General features: G+C 39.9%; 2 protein-coding genes across 4 annotated transcripts; one reads left to right on the top strand and one right to left on the bottom strand.

Annotated features, from left to right (window-relative positions):
- The first annotated feature begins 607 nt into the window (after nt 1-607).
- On the top strand, nt 608-8,928 carry slc37a3 (solute carrier family 37 member 3). Of its 2 annotated transcripts, none has more exons than XM_053344210.1 (14): nt 608-679; nt 2,669-2,933; nt 3,748-3,862; nt 4,728-4,820; nt 5,066-5,149; nt 5,466-5,611; nt 6,127-6,223; nt 6,344-6,428; nt 6,571-6,779; nt 6,930-7,071; nt 7,313-7,414; nt 7,530-7,729; nt 7,838-7,903; nt 8,134-8,928. In XM_053344210.1, the coding sequence occupies exons 2-14, from the start codon at nt 2,857-2,859 to the stop codon at nt 8,224-8,226; spliced, it is 1,509 nt and encodes a 502-aa protein (XP_053200185.1). In that variant the 5' UTR covers nt 608-679; nt 2,669-2,856; the 3' UTR covers nt 8,227-8,928. The 2 variants fall into 2 exon arrangements, with proteins under 2 accessions (XP_053200185.1, XP_053200184.1); XM_053344209.1 differs by lacking the exon at nt 608-679 and adding an exon at nt 2,192-2,484.
- A 2,420-nt stretch (nt 8,929-11,348) lies between these two features.
- cdkn1d (cyclin-dependent kinase inhibitor 1D) lies at nt 11,349-16,898 on the bottom strand. 2 transcript variants are annotated; one of them, XM_053314059.1, is made up of 3 exons: nt 16,856-16,898; nt 13,107-13,582; nt 11,349-13,022 (listed from the first exon to the last, which is right to left on the bottom strand). In XM_053314059.1, exons 2-3 carry the CDS (start codon nt 13,576-13,578, stop codon nt 12,964-12,966), a joined length of 531 nt encoding a protein of 176 aa, XP_053170034.1. In that variant the 5' UTR covers nt 13,579-13,582; nt 16,856-16,898; the 3' UTR covers nt 11,349-12,963. The 2 variants fall into 2 exon arrangements, with proteins under 2 accessions (XP_053170034.1, XP_053170033.1); XM_053314058.1 differs by lacking the exon at nt 16,856-16,898 and having other exon boundaries at nt 13,107-13,669.
- Nucleotides 16,899-18,654: the final 1,756 nt, after the last annotated feature.

Below are 18,654 nucleotides of genomic sequence, written 5' to 3' on the forward strand. Positions count from 1 at the left end.
ATTCATTTCATAATTTTTACATTTTTCTTAACTTGAATTTAGTCATGGGGCATGCCTCACTCCACTACACCACTACACACATTACTTTTGAATGTGATTTTTAAATAACACCTTTAAATTGTTGAATGTAAAATCCACAACGCACTGTAAACTAAGCTGATGTTATATGATAGCCTACCATGTAACACTTGTAACTTTAACCACAGTGGGAATTTGGAAAAGTCATTATGTATCATCATGTACAATGTGTACAAAACAGTTTAAACACATACAAAATTACTAATCAAATCATTGTTAAAGGCTTACCAGAATTCAAGTGCTGACCAAGTTCAATGCTTAATCTCTGTTGCTGTGTCAAAGTGTTTAATGAAAGTATTTTTTGGCGGCCCACTTTTTAAAGTATGCAGAAATCTGCTTGCAACCAATGATAGCTGGGCTCTAACCCAACAAGTGGCACAGTGACAGGTGAAGGCTGAGCAGCTGTCCTCTTGGAGGCTCCTGCTGTCAGCTCCAGCTGTGCAGTGTTTGTCTTGTAGTTCCACTCCTGTCCTGCTGGTGGCAGCACTGCGCCGCTCTGTTCTGCGGGGAGTGATGTCAATCCGTGACGCCTGGATCCACAGTAAACACAAATGGTCGCTACATCGAGAGCAAGCAAGCTAACACGTACCTGAGCAGAAAGGTAAGGAACCTTCTGTTATCTTTTTATTTAAGAAGATTTTGAAGCTGTAACTGTTCGCTGCTTTTTTGTAGACTCTTTTTTCGCTGTTAGTGTGTAGATAAAGGTTCTGTCACTACGTAACGTTATGTGCCGTGTCACCCAGTGAGGCAGGCAGAGATGGACAGAGACGCTTCTGTAGGTGTAGAAGTGGAAAATGTTCCCTCAAAGAACAACTAAATGCTGGCAAAAATTTGTTCAGTTGACTCAAAAATGTGTGCGGGCAGTGGTTGCAGTAAAGAAAGCGTGTAGTGCTCATTTTTTAAGAACAAACAAAATTATTTTCTTAAACACACAGCTCTCAAAATAGTGATTTAACAGAGGCAAGCCCCCCCTGTTCTTTAGTCTACAGTAAGCTGATGGCCTCCTTTGAACAGCACATCCTGTTTTCACCTCACCTCACAGTGCATCGTGCTATCAACAGCCTGCACTTTGTTATATATGTCACACCGTACATATACTGTGTGTGTGCAGAGACTCAAATTTGCCTGCAGCCAACTAATGCTGGAAGAAATTAGATGCAAAGTAAAAGGAACAAAAAACCTGTTTCTGTAGATTGTTAATTACATTTTGATGCTTTCATACTGCTGATTAAATAATGCATGTAACATGATTTGATAAGCATCAACGTGTTTTAAACTTAGCTTTCTTTTTGTGTTTGATTTATAGCAGGAGTGTACACACTGCCTGGCAGGTATTCAAAACTTGGCTCCACACCTCCTAAGTAGAACAAGTCATGTGAAATATCAGCTGCTTAAGAAATGATCTGTCAAAGATATGAGGCCTTTTGACTTCTGTAATAATATCTATTATTGCCATGCCCTCTCACAATAATGTCACAGTGACTCAATCAAAGTAGGGCTGCAACGAACGATGATTTTCAACACTTAATCTGTCAGTGCACAACCCAAAGATATTCAGTTACTGTTGCAGAAAATATAGAATTTGGATTATTTCTTTTTTTTTGTAAGATCCACACTCCAGCATTTCACAATTAATTTTTGTTGTGCAACAGAAGCGGATATATGCAGAACAGAAACTGGCATTTCTGAGACTGATCTGACACACCCGACTTATTCAGAGTGTGTTTAGGCTCTGATGTGACTGATCCACATTACAGTTTCTTTCTCAGAGCCATTAGAAAAATGAACATTTTCCACTATCAGTTACATCCAGTCAGAGCAGGCTGCCAACACCAATCCCTGGCCTCATGTCCTCTTAGATAAAAATATTCCAACGAGTTATATAGATTTAAAATTCAGGAAAAAGAGTGTTGGTATTGGATTGATTGGCACAACTAACGATTATTTTCTTCATTGAGTAATCATTTAGTCTATGAATTGTAAAAAGTAATAAGTGTAATATATTCAATAAACTATCATGTATGATGAGGAAAAACAGCAAATCTTCACATTTGAGAATCATATGTTTTTGGCATTTTTGCTGGTTAACTTAACAAAATAGTGCTTCTTCATGATCATTGCAGCTCTATGTACAGTACACTACTAAGTATCATTATACACCTGAGTTGATCTTAGTCAGTAGAGTCTTGTGTAAACAACATAGTTAAGCTGAATAAGCTGGAGGGAGAGGTGTAATGGTTTTAGAGGCGGGTTGTATACACTGGGTCCATTTATACCTGTACATGGCAAAACACAGCACAGATTCATCTCTTCATAGACATCTTTTACCCCTCGGGGTGGATGCTTTCAACAAGAGACTGCCTCATATTGCAGGAATTATTCAGGACTGGTTTGAGGAACTTTCAGGTAAAGTCTGAAAGAAACATCCACCCTTAAACTTCAGGATATTGCTTGAAACACTATTTGGTTAGTTTGCTCTAACATGCGTTTTTATCTTTGTGATCATTTCATATTTGCTCATATTGTCAAAAATCCTTTGTTGGGAGTTTTTCTGAGTCTGACAGTCAATGCTGAACGTTCTTCTTTTAAGGCCGAGCTTTTCCATTGCTGTAGTGATGCGTGTGTCCCATCTGGTGTAGTTGGGAGCCTTTAGCTGAACCCCCTCCCTCTCCTGTTGCTGTCTCCCCACCACCACCACCACCACCACCACCAAAGACCTCCACCAACGCCACCTCCTTCCTCGTCCACCTCCTCTTCCTCCCTCCGGCCGCCCCTGTGATGCCTCCCTCGTGCTGTGGCTGCCTGTCACAGTACACCCATCATCATCTGGTTGCCTTCCTCCTCACCTTCTTTAGGTAATCCACACCCACTCTGCCCTCCTGCCATAAAGGTTTCCCCTCAAACCTGTCAGAGCATTTTAACATTCAGCTTTTTGTTTTTTTAGATGAATTTTAATTATGTCTCTGCTTAACTGGAAAAAGTTCCAGGATAAAGTGGGAAAATTAGATTTCTAACTCTTGTGTTGCAGATTTGCAACCAAAACAAAAAGCCTACTGGAGTTGCATAAGAGGGGATGCAGAGTGCAAAGAAAATATCAATGCAGCTGGTGTAAAAACAGTGTAAATGGATGTGGGTTGTTTATTTAGGACAAAGGTCTTCGGGGCAAGGTTAACTCAGGTCAGTTAAGATAACATGGACTACAGTAGGTATGTTGATTTCTAATCGACGGGGTAGCAAAATGTCAGGTGATTTTTTTTTAACTGAGATGCTGCAGCAGTGCATGAGTCATATTAGTCAGCTGCTGAGTTTCAAACCTTTCTTTGTTTAGTGCCCCTCAGTCAGTGTAGTTAATCTTTAATTACAGTACTTGTGCACCAATGTCACGACACCCTTATCAGGAGCAAAGTAAAGAGTCGTCTAAAGAATAAATACTGCAGCTCAGCAGAAAAGGGAGATGCAGTTGTATTGGATTGTGCTCCATTTCCTGCTTCTTAGATAAAGATGTCCGGTGCTTCCTGAAATTTAACCTTCTGTCAAAGACAAAAGAGCATCCCCTCCAGCTGTAGAATGAACTCTGACCTGGCCACTCAACATGGAGGGTTTTTAAATAGGTCTCGCCCTTAAAGTGCTTTGACTTGCTGAGTAAAGCTCTTTCTGTTTCTTTCCCAGCTATGTGTTACTGCATGCGTCCAGGAAGACATTCAGCAATGTGAAAGTGAGCATCTCAGCCCAGTGGACGCCATCTGTCCAGAATGACAGCGCACCCGCTTTCTCCCCTGGCCAGGTACTGAGAGCACAATATTATAAAAGACACAACAGTTCAGTGTCAGTCTAGATTATATCAATTACATTGTTTCTTCAGAAAAAATACAAACAAAATCCAGTTTTTTGTATTTTTCAAATGCAAAGGAGGACTGAAATGTTGTTTTTAATAAAGTGAGATCAACTATGCAGGGTTTTTTTTTGTTTTCTTTCCAAGAACACATCACTAAAACTTTATGGTGTGCCAGAAATAGTAAAGTACTGCATCAATAAATTTTACAGTAAGTTTATGGCGGGACATAAACCCTACAGCATATTTTAAGTTTTTTTTAACTTTGAAAGATGGTTTTACATGTTTCTGAGTAATTACCTTTTCATTTTTTAAACTCCTAATGTTGCACCTCAAGACAGACTTAGGTTGAGTGTTTAATGGATAACTATAATCACTATTTTTTTTATAGTCAAATTTAATGAACAGTCAAGCCTACATGGAATAGAAGAGTGTAGATAAACCCTAAATTAATGCATGTACTGTGATAACAAGCAGGTTCCTGGCATGTTTCTCTTTTTATTTATATATTTTTTACTCCCCACACCTCCGGTTTTCTTTAATCTTACGCTACAATAACTTCCTCAAACAGAATATATGTGGCTTCAGGCTTTTCTTGCAGTATCCTTAAATAAAAGCTTTCACTCTTATCACTGTTTTATACTATAACTGGCTACTGTACACTGTAGGCAGCTTTAATATACAGTACAATTCAACATTAAACTGACAACTAAAAAACTTTTCTTGTATCAGGTTCATGGGAAAATGTTATGACATTTAAACTTCTGTCGTAGATAAAAAAGCATGTAATAAAGTGTCTTGTCTCTGGCTGCCTCAGACATGGGAAGACAATCATCTGTTTGCAGATGAAAAGCAGGCCACTCTGTTCCTGGGAGCTCTGGACTCTATCTTTCTCTTCTCATACGCCGTGGTGAGTAGGGAATATAATTTTCTGTGTTTGATGAGCTTCTGACATTAGAGCCACAAAAACCAATAGAGCTGGCAGTGGCTTATTATGGCACGCTTTCACCTAGTGCCAAGTTAGAGCGGAGAAGAACCTGATACCTGTTGAGTTAAAATGTATTCTAAATATAAATCACATAAATTAAAAAGAAGCTCTGTGATAGATTGGCAGGCTGTCTAGTTTGTAAGATTTCCTCATTCTTGTCCACACAGGGTCTGTATTTCAGCGGCGTGATTGGGGACAGATTTAACCTGCGCTACGTGCTCTGCTTCGGCCTGTGTGGCTCTGCTGCAGTGGTGAGTACAGTAGGTTCACAGTTTGCATCTGATCCTTGATAGTGTCCCCATGTGGTCACACTCAGTGGTATCAATGTACAGTATTTGTATTCCCAGCAGTTATAAATGAGGCTCTGGTTGCACTTCTTGTTTCTCACGCACCAAATGATTCTCCATGAAGAAGTCAAACTCCAAAATTAGATATTCAGGAAGTGAAAAAAAAAAATTAGAATAAAGTGCTGAAATTAATGTGAAACTCAAGCAATAATCAAAATGAGGTTCTATTTCCTCCACATTATGTGTTGTGGAATTAAAACAGCTCTTCATGTGTTTGCAGGAGTTTGTGTTTGGCACTCTGACCGAATGGCTCCACATCTACAACATTTATCTGTACTGTGGCCTGTGGGTGCTGAACGGCCTGCTGCAATCCGCCGTCTGGCCCTGCGTGGTGGCCGTCATGGGCAACTGGTTCGGCAAAGCTGGGTGTGTGATGTGACCTTTCTCTGTTTACAAAAGCTGTTTTTTATCTGATGCTGCCTCTTAACTTTTACCTGTGGATATGTTTAGTCACTCGGTTCTCCAGCTTAGAAAACACTTAGTCAAGCCTGTGTCTGTCAGGTCAAACTCGCTGATACACGCCCGCACGCACACCAATAACGCACGAAACACACACGCTCACACTCGTACAATGACATCCATTCATCGGTCGCTGCCGCCTGAACACAGACGCCATTTAGACTCAGTTTTCCTTAGCAGCAGAACGTGTAAACATAACTTGCTGAATATAAAAATAGTCAGTGAGCCGTCTGTAAGGTTGCATTTAGTTTTAGTAAATTATAGCACGTTTTGTTGTACTTTATAAAGTCTTTGACATAGGTTTGAAAGAGATGCAGTGTTTTAAAAAAAGAGAGACAGAAAGCAGAGAATCTTAGCAACTTATCACACTTGTTAAATGTCCCATAATAAATAATTGGAAAGTGTTTTCCTCATTTTTCCAGGCGCGGCTTTGTGTTCGGACTGTGGAGCGCTTGTGCCTCCGTTGGAAACATACTGGGTGCCTTCTTGGCATCTAGCGTCCTCAAATACGGATACGAGGTGAAGCAAACACACACACACACACACACACACACACACACACACACCTACCTGATTGGTGCCTTTTTAACCATATTATTCTCAACGTCTAAATGCTAACACGTATTTTGGTGTGTACAGTATGCTTTCTTGGTGACATCAGTGGTGCAGTTTGCTGGTGGGGTGGTGGTGTTCTTTGGCCTGCTCACGTCTCCAAAAGAAGTCGGTAAGCAAGGAACATGGAAATATTCCAGATAGTGTGTGCGTGTACTCACACGGGTCATATTGCTACTTTCAACTGTAGAAACTGCCTGAAATAGAAGTTTGAATTCAGGCTACAGCTTTAATGTTTGTCGTGTGCATGTCAGGTCTGAGTTTGGAGTCAGAGACTGGACTCGGCCCGGTGGAGACGGACACAGACAGCCACAGACCTCTGATGAGTGACGAGGAGGGTGAGGTGGAAGTGGAGGTGTATGGCGGACGATACCAGTCGGTCCAGCAGCCGGACGAACCTCTGGCCGAGCCTCCTCAAGCCGTCAGCTTCTTGCAAGCTTTCTGTCTGCCTGGAGTGCTGCCCGTAAGTCTGCTGCTCCAGCATGTCAAGAAAAAAATGACCACACATGTGCTTTAAAGAGAATGAATGCTACAAATTCAGCTACAAAATCTGTATATGTGGTCATAGATCCGTTTTTTTAACCTCATGTGAACTCTTCTGTTTTTACTGCAGTATTCGCTGGCATATGCATGTCTGAAGCTGGTCAACTACTCCTTCTTCTTCTGGCTTCCTTTCTATCTGAGCAACAACTACGGCTGGAAGGAGGCCGAGGCCGACCGTCTGTCTGTGTGGTACGACGTCGGAGGAATCATCGGTGAGCAGCAGGTTTAGCCCGTCAATAAAAATCAAATTTCTGTGTTTTCTGTTTCTTTACAAAAAAAATCACTTTCAATGGATATTGGTACAGGGAAAAACAGGACAGAATACACCCATTATATTTGTCTGTATGCCCTTTTCTCTTTAATATAACAGTAATTATCCTTAAAGTTTGAGTGACAGCTGTTTTTGTTTTCTCTTTTTGTCTTTTTCTATCTTTTTTGGGGGCTTTGTCTCAGGTGGAACACTTCAGGGTCTGATCTCTGACTTCATGGGAAAGAGAGCACCGGTGTTGGCCATGAGTCTGGCGATGGCGATGGGAGCTCTGGTTGGATACAGCAGTGAGTACACACGTCATCAAATAGCATTTGCTAGAGTATAGGAGTCTAATGTCTTTTCCACAATTGCCTATTTGCATTTTGACTCACCTCCCTTCTTCTCCTCCCTCCTTCTCAGACTCGCCTAATGACCAGGTGATCAATGCAGCGCTGTTGGCTACCACCGGCTTCTTTATCGGCGGCCCATCCAACATGATCAGCTCGGCCATATCTGCCGACTTGGGGAGACAGGAGGCTCTCAGGGGCAGTCAGGAGGCTCTGGCTACCGTTACCGGCATAGTGGACGGAACTGGAAGTATAGGAGCTGCTGGGGGACAGGTAAACAAAGATACAGAATGTTTCATGCAATGCAACATGGAAAGCCATTATGCTTTTACATAAAATCATGTAAAAGGAACTTTAATTTATATCTCCATCACCCTCTAGTACCTGGTGTCCCTGATTGAGAGCAGGCTGGGCTGGATGTATGTGTTCTACTTCTTTGTGGTCATGGTAAGATCATTTCCTGAAATCACTTATCATTATCACAGGGGACATTCATACAGCTTCTTACTTTACAGTTGACTGACTGTAAAGTAAGTTGACTGACTCAGTACATTAATGTGTGGAGTATGTTTTCAATGGGTGTAAAATAAAATGCATTTAGCAGCTGATATTTTTGGATGGATCCAACACCACGAATGAACAAAACACTAATTCATACCCATGTGCTTACATTACAGACAGGGGGCAGCATTGTCTTCATCACTCCACTGCTCCTCAAGGAGGTGCGCGCCATGTGGAGAGACCGACAAGCACTGCAGCGCCAGCTGTGAAAGCCTCAACATCTGCCAGGTGTAAAGTTTTATCTCATCACTGACAACACAGCAGGGTCCTCAGAAACTGCTCTTTGGGTGAGTTTTGGGATGCGGAGAGCCACAGCAGTGAAGGTGCCCTGGAGTTTGGAGAGTCTCCTAACACCCATGTGCACAGGCTTACAGTTTGAATGCAAAACTGACGTCTTATCTACACACTAGCCTAAAATGTAAATATACACCTCCTGTAGGACGAATGCAAGGATTTAAAGCTGAAGTGCCTGATTGAAAGAAGCTTTCAGGTCTTGCAGGGCCATCACAGAATGAACTTGTGTATATATATTAGGTTTTAAATGGTTGTAAATACTTTTTACATGCACTATAGTTGTACTTGAATCTAGATCAAACAATTTGGACTTTTAACCCAGGAGTTGTTAACTTCTGGTTTCTGGTTTCTTCTGGCCCTTGGAAACATTTCTGGGTTCAGAATTGCCTAAAGAATGTGATTAATCATTTTGATCTTGAAATGTATTGTCAGCTTTTGTACATATGTATAATGTTTTAGGTCAAAATAATGAATATTGCACTCTGGGACTGATCAAGAATAATTGAGCAAAGTCTGAAAAGATTTTAGTGAACAGCTAAGATCTTAAGAGTTTTGGTAAACTTTCACCTCACAGCCACTTTCTTTCTCTTCTTTACATTTGAATGTAATCAGGGTTAGAAACTGTACTGTAAAGTATTTTCTTTGGTGGGGGTGGGGGTGGGGGTGGGGGGTGGGGGGGGGCAGGGTCCTCTCATTACTGTATATGTGTCAATCACTTTTTTTGTTCATCATTCCGGTTTCCCTTCCTGTTCACTGGAATGTTTTTTTAGTGTTACTGACAGAAACACACTCAGTCTTCATCTCTGACATTTTTGGTTCACATTGCAGCAACACTTTTCAGTACTAACCATATACTGACATTACAGAACAGCTGTTCCTGATTGTAGCAGAAGCTGCACATTTGTTTGTTTGATTAACTTTACTAAAAGGTTTGTGTGTGTTAGTGGTTCACTAGACAGCCAGTGAAAGTAAAATACAGTTCTTTTTACGTTTCATTTACTGACATGTCTTACACTAAATTGTGGGAAAATTATGATACAACACCAGCCTCATGCGAGTGAATGTTTGGACAAGTTATCTACTTAACGGGACACTGTGGTCTATAACCAGTCAGCATTTAGAGAATGATTGCTTTTGGTTCAAATCAGTAAAACTGTGGAATTGTCGACACAACAAGTCATTTGTTCCCTCACACAAAGATTCACAAATCATGTAAATTGCTTTTAACATGTGGGAAGAGTGATATGAGGGAATATTTATTATTGTCAAACCTGAAGCGATGGAGCTTAAAGTCTTAAAGAGAATTGCCAAGCTCGTGTAACAGAATGTAAACTGGAATGTTTAAGTCAATCTGTGGTGTTTTTTTTACATTTGATTTATTTTTATTTATGTCTACTTTTCAAGTTTTATCAATGTAAATGCAATTTTCCTTTAAAATAAATGCAAAGTACATTTTGCAAAATCTCTATATCTATCTATCTATACACACTGTATTTTATTGTAGTTTCTAAGCTACTTTTTAGCCACATTACCACTACACTGTCACATGCAATAATCAAAACCTAGTGAATAACAACCTAAGTTGATGATGTGCTGATTTACATGCAATGTTATTGTAAAGCCACTAGGGGGAGCTTTTAATTCTGAAAACAATTTAAATAGGGTGAGAAAAGAAACTTCACAGCAGTCTTTTGTGGTTTATATCATTTTCAATCATGAACATTTTATTATTTTGAGAACACTGTATGAAATTAACATCATGAAAGGCAACAGTGCACCAACAACCCCAGCAACGGAATCTCTTTACATTTTCTATACAAATATACTATCAAAAAGGATATGATTCTGATCCCATTCAATTACACTTCTTATGTATGTTGCAAGATGGTATACAAAGATTATCATACATTCATGCATATACAGAGTATAAAAATATTACACTGATATATCTGCGACAGGTCAATTAGAAAAGCAAAGTTTGTCTGGGCACAGTAAGAAGTTAACGGATATATCTTGGCATTTGACATTTTAGGGCCCCCCCCCCCCAGCAGACAATTTGACAAAGTCTGGTGAGAGGTAAAGATATTTAATTGTCAATAAACTTCTCATCTGTGCCACAGTTTCTCAGTGAAGATTTGTATGTTGTTTTTTTTAAGGATTACCATAAAAAAATAGTTCTCTTGTCAACAATGTTTAAAGTAGTGCAAAGATATAGTTTCAGAAAAAACACAATTAGTTGTAGCAACAACAAAAAAATAGGGAATTTATATTTCTTTCCCTACATACAAACAATACAAACTCAAAATAAGTTAATATAGACATTGAACGTTTCGTCTTAAACACGCTGAGAAAGTAGATGCACACAAACATATGTCTCTCACACACACACATATATAAGATGACAAACAAACAAACAATCCTGACGAATTTCAAATAGCTGCTTGCTATTTTTAAAACTGAAATATAGCCTTGTACAACCATGAAAAAACCTGACATTGTGTTAACATGATTATGACCGACTGCTTTCATGCCAATTTCTCGCAGAGACTGAGGCGGTTGGTTCATGAAAGAGAGACCGAGAGACTTTTTAAGGGGGCAGACAAAAGCCTGTCTGAATCACAGGCCACTTGTCCGGCTGGAGGAATCTTTTGATCCAGAAGGGGTCTGAGACATTTTCTCGATTAAAGTAAGTCCCTTTTCCTCATTGCCCCCTGCCTCCACCCTCTTCCAATTCCCCGGCTCTGTCTATTTCTGGGAAAGCTGTCAAAGCAAAGTGAGGCAGTGAGAGAGCGAGAAACAACAAAAGCCGTCTGGCTCCCCCGAGAGACCGGAGTTTCCTCTGTGTGGAGCTGGGCCCCGCTCTGACACACTGACTCTTTTACCTGATGTGAAAAGAAGCTTTTACCACAACAGAATAATGAGCCCACCCCTCCTCCTCCCCCGTTTCTGTCTCTCTGTCTCTCTTGAGTGCCTGTGGACACAAACAACCTGAGCTACATTGGTTTGAATCTTTTTTTCTTTTTTTTTTGTATTTTACTTTATTTTTACTTAATTTACAGAATCACCTAATGAGGTAGTTAGAGTGGATTCATCCAGATTATGGCTTTTTATCCATATACAAATTAGAATGACCGTAGAAAAGGTCCAAAGAAGTAAGCGCATCAAACTTGAAGATGTTCAGTTATGGATCACATAAAAACTTTAAAAACAGTGACTTTGTCCTTATTTTTAGTGTTTTCACCATACAGTTGAAGATCTACGTAGATTTGAGACCTTCTGTGACCCATAACTGATCAGTCAAGCAGTGAGCTTTAGCAATGATGTGTTGCTAATTAAATGGCACAGCGATTCCTCTTTGGTTCAACTGCCTCAGCTGCCACAACTTTTACAACTGGTAGGGAAAAACCTCAACAAGAACACCAAAGCAACACATTCACACACAAACACTTATATGCTTATACATACGCAATGCAAACACTTGATGACTAGATGTGACACAGCTTGACTCGACTTCACACCAGAAGTGATTGACCTGTGATGATTCGTCTGGTCTTAGCTGCCACACTAGTGATCAAATGCTACATTTCCTTCGAGGAGAAAAGCATATCTAAAAGGTTGGACATCACAAAGAGTTGGAAATGCTACATTGTTAAAAGCATAAAGTTGGAAAAACAAAACCATACAAACTAAATAAGGTATGTTCTGGTCTGCTGCCAAAGAAAAGTCGATTTCTACATCCCCATTATGCAAATAATACAAAGCAAAAAGTGAATATCGTTTGAAATTTGTACTTTTTTTTGCTATGTTGTGATGGTTTCAATTATGCATGGCCAATGTTTTTAAATGGCAACGGTGGAGTGTATTTGAGCCATAATAAGGCATAATTTGGGGGCAATGGCACAGGGTTCCACGAACACCTTATCTTACCTCGTTTTGCACATTGCTCGTTTATTTATTTTTTTTATTTTATTTAGTTTTGACGATGATCTCGCATCGTGAATAATAAATAAGTAGTCACATTAGGAAACATTATTATTATTATCATCATTATTCAGAATTTAAGTCGCATTACCTCATCCTCCACCGTTGACCTTTAATCTGGAGCTAATCATGGTCGCGCTGCCAACTTTGAGGTTTTGACCCCCTGAGCTTTTGGTGCCATGGGGGTGAGACTAAAGGCTGTAAGCGTGGTGCGCGGCCAGGAATAGTAACTCATCTAATCAAAACCTCTTATGACTTAGCAAGAGGGAGAAAAAAAAAGGTCGAGGACTAAGGTCAGGACCTTCACAAATACTATCCAAGGCCCATTTGGAAGAAAATTAACCTCCTAGAACATGAGCCTGTTTTCTGTTATATTCTGAAAGAGTGCATTCAAAGTCATTTCACAGTATAGTCTAAAGCTGAGAATATACATATCTTACACAAAAAACCGTTGTTAAAGTCTGAGCTTGATTAACTAAGAAGATAGTAGCTTCCTTGTGCTGGAAGTTTTAAGGTATGTGTCGGTAGAGGAGTTTTTAAGCCCATGCTGCATGAGCTTGTGGACAGTCAGATACAAATTGCTACATATATACATCAGATATGAGACATATCCATATGAGGTGATATGTAGAGGAGTTCCGACCACTAGGTGATCCTCCTCTTGGTCTTTTCTACTGCCGAGAGGATGCTTTGTAGTGGAGAAGCCTTCTCTTCTTTACCTTGAAGAAATCTAGAGAGAGCAAGAGGACAACGTCAGGAAAAATAAATCCATTTGCTATGTTGTTATATATACATGGATTGTTCATGGGCTTACCTGTGATGTTAGCCTGTTTATTTTTTCGTAGCCGTTTGATACGGAAGCACCCCCTTGTGGTCAACTCCAGGTACTCATCCCCAGACCCCGACGAGCTGCTGGACATCGATGAACCCTCGCCTGACGAAGACGATATCCGCCTCTTGACCTTCACCGCTGGGCTTACCGTGCAGCTGCGGTAAAACGTTGGCACATCCTGGCACCTGAGCTCCTCCCACTCAATGTTGGAGGCCTGTCCCGGCTCGTCGCTCTGGAAATCAAAGTTCCAACGCTTATTGGCCACCTCCACGCTCATGCAGAGCAGACGCTGGAAGTCCTGCTGTAGCTGCTGGTGGTCCACAGGCCCGAAGAGATTCCTCCGTACCGGCCCCACCTTTAGGTTCAGGGCCTCGATGCCCCCGAGGTGAGAGTGGTCCATGTCAGACGTAGTAGCTGGTCCTGCTGTTGCTGATGATGTAGAGGCCATCGCCATGTCCCTGTCAGAGAACAAACACATGCAGATGTTTAAAGTGGGAAAAGGGCAGAGGTTGAGCGATGGCTCTGTTAGGCCTGCAGAGTTTCAAATGAGGTGTGATCTGGGTTTTTTATTGGTTTGGATTACACACACATACAAGCTATTAAGGGCTCAAACCCTCCCACGCACTGGTATCTGCCCTCTTGAGCGCCTCTTGTGTTTTATATGATCAAATGCATGTGTGCCCTAACCTGCAGAGTAATTACTTCAGCAACGGGTAACGGGCTGAACACCAAATAAATCTCCAACAACATTAACCACCCAGCTGTGTAAAAAAAGAACCTGATTCTCCACCTGCTCTGGTGTCTGGCAGTCAAAGGTCGACAGTAAAGGTCGGCAGGGTCACAAAGAGAAAAAGTCCATGTGGACTACTTGTGAGGAATGTGTGCAGCACTCCCTTGCTGCTATCTGACAAAGTTAATTAGAGCAATGCTGTTGAATTCTCAGGATAAGTGCTGCACTGCTCTTTGAGTTTTAACTTCATCGCATCACCACCTGTATTATCTCTATATGGGGTCACAATATTTTACAGGGAGGTGGGTTATATAACCACATCACTTATAGACTTTTTAGTCTCTGTTTGACTCCCTCTTGGCTACTTAATGCTTTATCAGCTGGGTGTAGGCAGTAAAACAAGATGACCCCAACTGATAGAGCACGTGTACTAGGATGGAAAGTAAGTACTTATAGATACACTGTTTAACTACTAATGTAAGGCCTAAAATGTTGTCTTTTCCTGATATTAACTGGCACACATTTGTGAGCTACAATAATTCTTTTAGCTGAGTGAAATCAATAACGAACTCCTTATTTTCTCTGTAAAGCACTATAAGCTGAGCTTTGATGCTCTATAAATAAAATGTATTATCATCATTATTTGACCGACATTTAAACATTGGTAATGCACCACCAATGCTCTGCTATACTGGGGCCCCTAAAACTTCAATTGGTTTCTGTAATCTGATGAATTGTTAGTTTGGTAATATACAAACTATTTTGATTAGGGTCACTCCTGCATTTTTAAGCTGATCTTAAGGCTATGTCTAGTACTGACACCCTGTGGGGGAAAAGGTTATAATACCTTTAATATGTCACTTATAAAGTCTTCTTATAATGCAGTGCATTTCAATGCAATATAGTTTACACAAACTAACTACAAATGGAGGGGAAGTTCAATAGTGGCCCTAAGTTCATTTTTACCCAAGATTTAAAAATACAGTATAGTTAAAGATAACAACAATATTGCAACAAGCTTGACCTATTTACTCAAAATAAAATCAAACGTGATGTTGCTTTTACCTTTGCTTCTACCTCAAGCAGCATATCAGCCTATTAAGGTTACACAAGAAGCACTTCTTCCCCAGAACATAAAGTAATTCAAAGCTTATTTGACAGCTGTGTTTAGTTTGGGTGCAGCGCAGTTTTACAACAGTAAGCCATTCATTATCTGCTTAATTAAGCGAATTGAGTTTACTGTGGTTAGTCACAGTTAAAACACAGAAAAAGGAGAAACATAGGCTATAGGACAGAAACTACCATGCTGGAGAAAAACATCTCAGAGGGGTCTGAGGGGGGGGGGGGGGGGGGGAGCTGCGTTGCGCAATTGTTTGACACTGACAGAATATATAGCTATGAAGAGCACTTTCACAAGTCAAATAGCCTGTCATTTTACGATGCCTGTCTACACATATAAACTGTTAAAAACATCTGTTTGAAACCACAGCAGGCGACACATTCAAACATTTCCCTAAGTGCGTACTTTAGTCTAATCACTATTCATTATAAATGTAACCAATACAACTTCACTTCCCCTGTTTTTCTCTCATAACCTGAAAAATATTAAAAGATTTGCTGTGGAGACATTAAAAACAGAAAAAACATTCTTGGTCTACATGGTTACCCAAGAGTTGCGTGAAACACTCTCGCGATATTTGCATTCGCGTTGTTTCTTTATGGCGCTCATACAAAATCATGTTCAATGATATGAAAGCGTTGTGTTTAATGTCTAGATTTAAAAACGCTTGTTTAAAGGTTTAAAGGTTGGGGGAAAGATCATAATTTGGATTAAAATGATCACTCTCGCGAGATATTTCGCAAACCTAGGATTAACACCTAGACACGACCTCTCACCAACAGAGCTGCCTGCTGCAGAGTGAAAGTTGTTTGTGTCGAATCGAAGTGGGCGCGGTATTCAGATCTGGTTTCCACTTACCGCGGTCGGTGTGTCCTCCCCTCCTCAATGCACGTACAGGAAAAACATCGACAAATCCACCACTATTTTACCACAATTCATAAAAAAAATCCCACTACGGTTAAAAATGCACCTAAAGCTTCTGCAAAATGAGCACACGACCGTGCAACGCCAAATAAAACAGCAAACGGACAACTTTATACTTTACAAACTAACCGAAAAGTCTTGGTGACGCAGTTACAGTCACTCTGGATGTAGGTCAATGAGATGCTACACACAAAAACAACCCGCATCTTGTCACCACAATTCACACCCATATCAAATCTACACACAAACAACCGCATAGCTTAACCTACTAATTATTCAAGTATCACAGACAGCCAAATAATACATCATTTAAAATCAGACAGTGATTGTTGTAAGTTATAAATGCGTTTTAATATTTAAAAAAAATGACAAAGCGATTTAACTTTTCCAGAAGAGTGTCAACTTTTCATTTAACTGCACCACAGAGTTAACTTTTATAAGAGAAAAAATATATATGTAGGCTATTATAAGAAAAAAATGAAATAAACTAAAGAGAAATAAAGACAATCTTACCATCAGTGTCAGTGTCTCAGAGTAATCAAAATGTTTCTTGAGAGAAATAAAGCACAGCTCATCCACAGTCAGAATAAAACCCGGTAATAAACTCTATCTCGTTGAAAGTTTAAGTAGACACTAAATGGGAGGGCTGTCCGTGTCCCCTTATCTGCGACTTGTTTGTTATAGAGAGAGGGGACGTCCTACTAGAAAAGGTGGGTCACGTGTGTGTCTCTATCAAAACAGTCATTGTTGGAGCTCAGCCAGCAGGTAAACAACAGTAATCATAAATCCTAAAGACAACTAAACGCACCACACAGAAGATGAAGTTGAATAAGTTTGCAAAAGCTGCAAAAAGTGCTAAAAACAATAAGAATGCATGCCTGGACAATTGCATTTAAAAGGTATTCTAATGCATAGCCTGTTTGTAAACGTGTTAATATTGATTATAAATAATCTTACCCTGTTATCGTGATGCAAAATGCTCTGGTTCTCTGTGCGCTCCTGTTGCAGACCTGTTGCTCCTGTGCTCTGTAGCGCCCCTGTACTTCTCCTCCCCTTCAGAGCGAATAGAAGTAGGTCAAATATCTTGGCAAGGGCGGCCATTTCCACTTCTTCCTCAAATGTGACACACATTCTCGTGTTGTGCTTGCATCACGTTTTATTTTGGCCCTCGCCCACATCCTCAAGTCACGTTGAACTGCAACGTGAGCGAGACAGACAGCTCCATTTTGACTTCTTCTCATGTAGATTTACCACATCCCAGTTTGTAGCCTACTTTGGTTTATGTAGTGTAAAACACACTGAGACGACCTGTATACGATCATGGAGGCTTGACATCTTATTTGACTTTTCATGTATAATTCATAATGATGTATAGCCTATGTATTCATGTAGGCCTAAAATAATAAATTAGATTTTTTTTTTTTTTTTAAATTGAACAGATTTTACTGGTGGTAGGCTAATCTAGTTTTATCTTAAGTCAAAGGCAAGTTTCCTTAGTTTGTTTTCTCTAACAGTATAATTATCATAATGGAGCCATGTGAGGAAAAATATCACAACACATTTTAACACTTGGAGTTCCCCAATCAAAGTAGAAGATGTATAATTAACTAACACACAAGTCAAATCACTTTTATTTGTATATCATAAATTGCAAATTTGGGCCAGGAGGCGTTACAACTACTACATCCTCTGTCCTTAGACCCTTGATTCAAATAGTGATAAAAAATACCCTTAAAAAAACTTTAATGGTGGAAAAGTATGTACTAATACACCACACCAAGATACCAAAACATACACATACAGAGGATGCACAGCAGGCTTGCAGAGATAAGCAGACATGAACATAGAGCTATTATGTGAAGGAATGTAGATAGAAACCTATACAGTACTGTATGTTGAGTAACCAATAAGCTTAAAGTTAATCAGTAACAATTCAGATCATTGGTCAACAAAGTCATTTGAAGTCATATGTTTAGTAGAAAATGTCAAACACTTGACAATATCAGCCTTAGTATCAGTACTTTTCAATAATAAACTTGATAAACAAAATGAGACATTTTCAAAATGCCAATTTGGAGTCTTAGAACTCTTGATGGACATTTTTCAATGATTAGTTAATCAATTGAGGGAATAGGCTGTCTGTAAAGTGACGAGAGGAAACTCAGTTTCCCAAGTGATTATAGATGTTTCACAAACTCTTTTTGTTGCAATACCCCTTTTCCTTTTCCTTAAACTCTTCATTTCTGGTTCTTGAATGATTGCTCAACAGCTTTTTCCTCATTTCACCACTTTGTAAAAGCATTATGACACATTTACATCTTTCCATTCATTGTATTATGACATACAGTAGGTTTTACAATATTGTCATTGTGCAACTGATTCTCCAATTTCCTATTATTACACAAAACCTTACAGGTTACACATTTTATTCAGTCATTGCAGCAGCCTTGTTGTTACATAGCTTTTCAGTGACACAGGAATCATCTGAGACGCCTATGAACTGGCCAACGCCCCTCACTCAGAAAGGTTATTCCAGGTTTTACACGCATACTGGCTATTTTTACCCACTAGCCAGGGCCTGGACTCTCTCATACAAGTAATGTTTTCTCTGCAAATTCAAGCAATGTGTCTGCAGCACTTTATGAGATGCACTGCTTTCTTAATCAGCTAGCAGTGATTATGGAGCGGTCATTGTTTGTGTGTGACAGCCGTGGGCTTGAGGTAATTACGTCACCGCTATGGAATGTTTCTTGGTT

Source organism: Scomber japonicus, chromosome 23, assembly GCF_027409825.1.
Source record: "Scomber japonicus isolate fScoJap1 chromosome 23, fScoJap1.pri, whole genome shotgun sequence".
Lineage (NCBI taxonomy): Eukaryota > Metazoa > Chordata > Actinopteri > Scombriformes > Scombridae > Scomber > Scomber japonicus.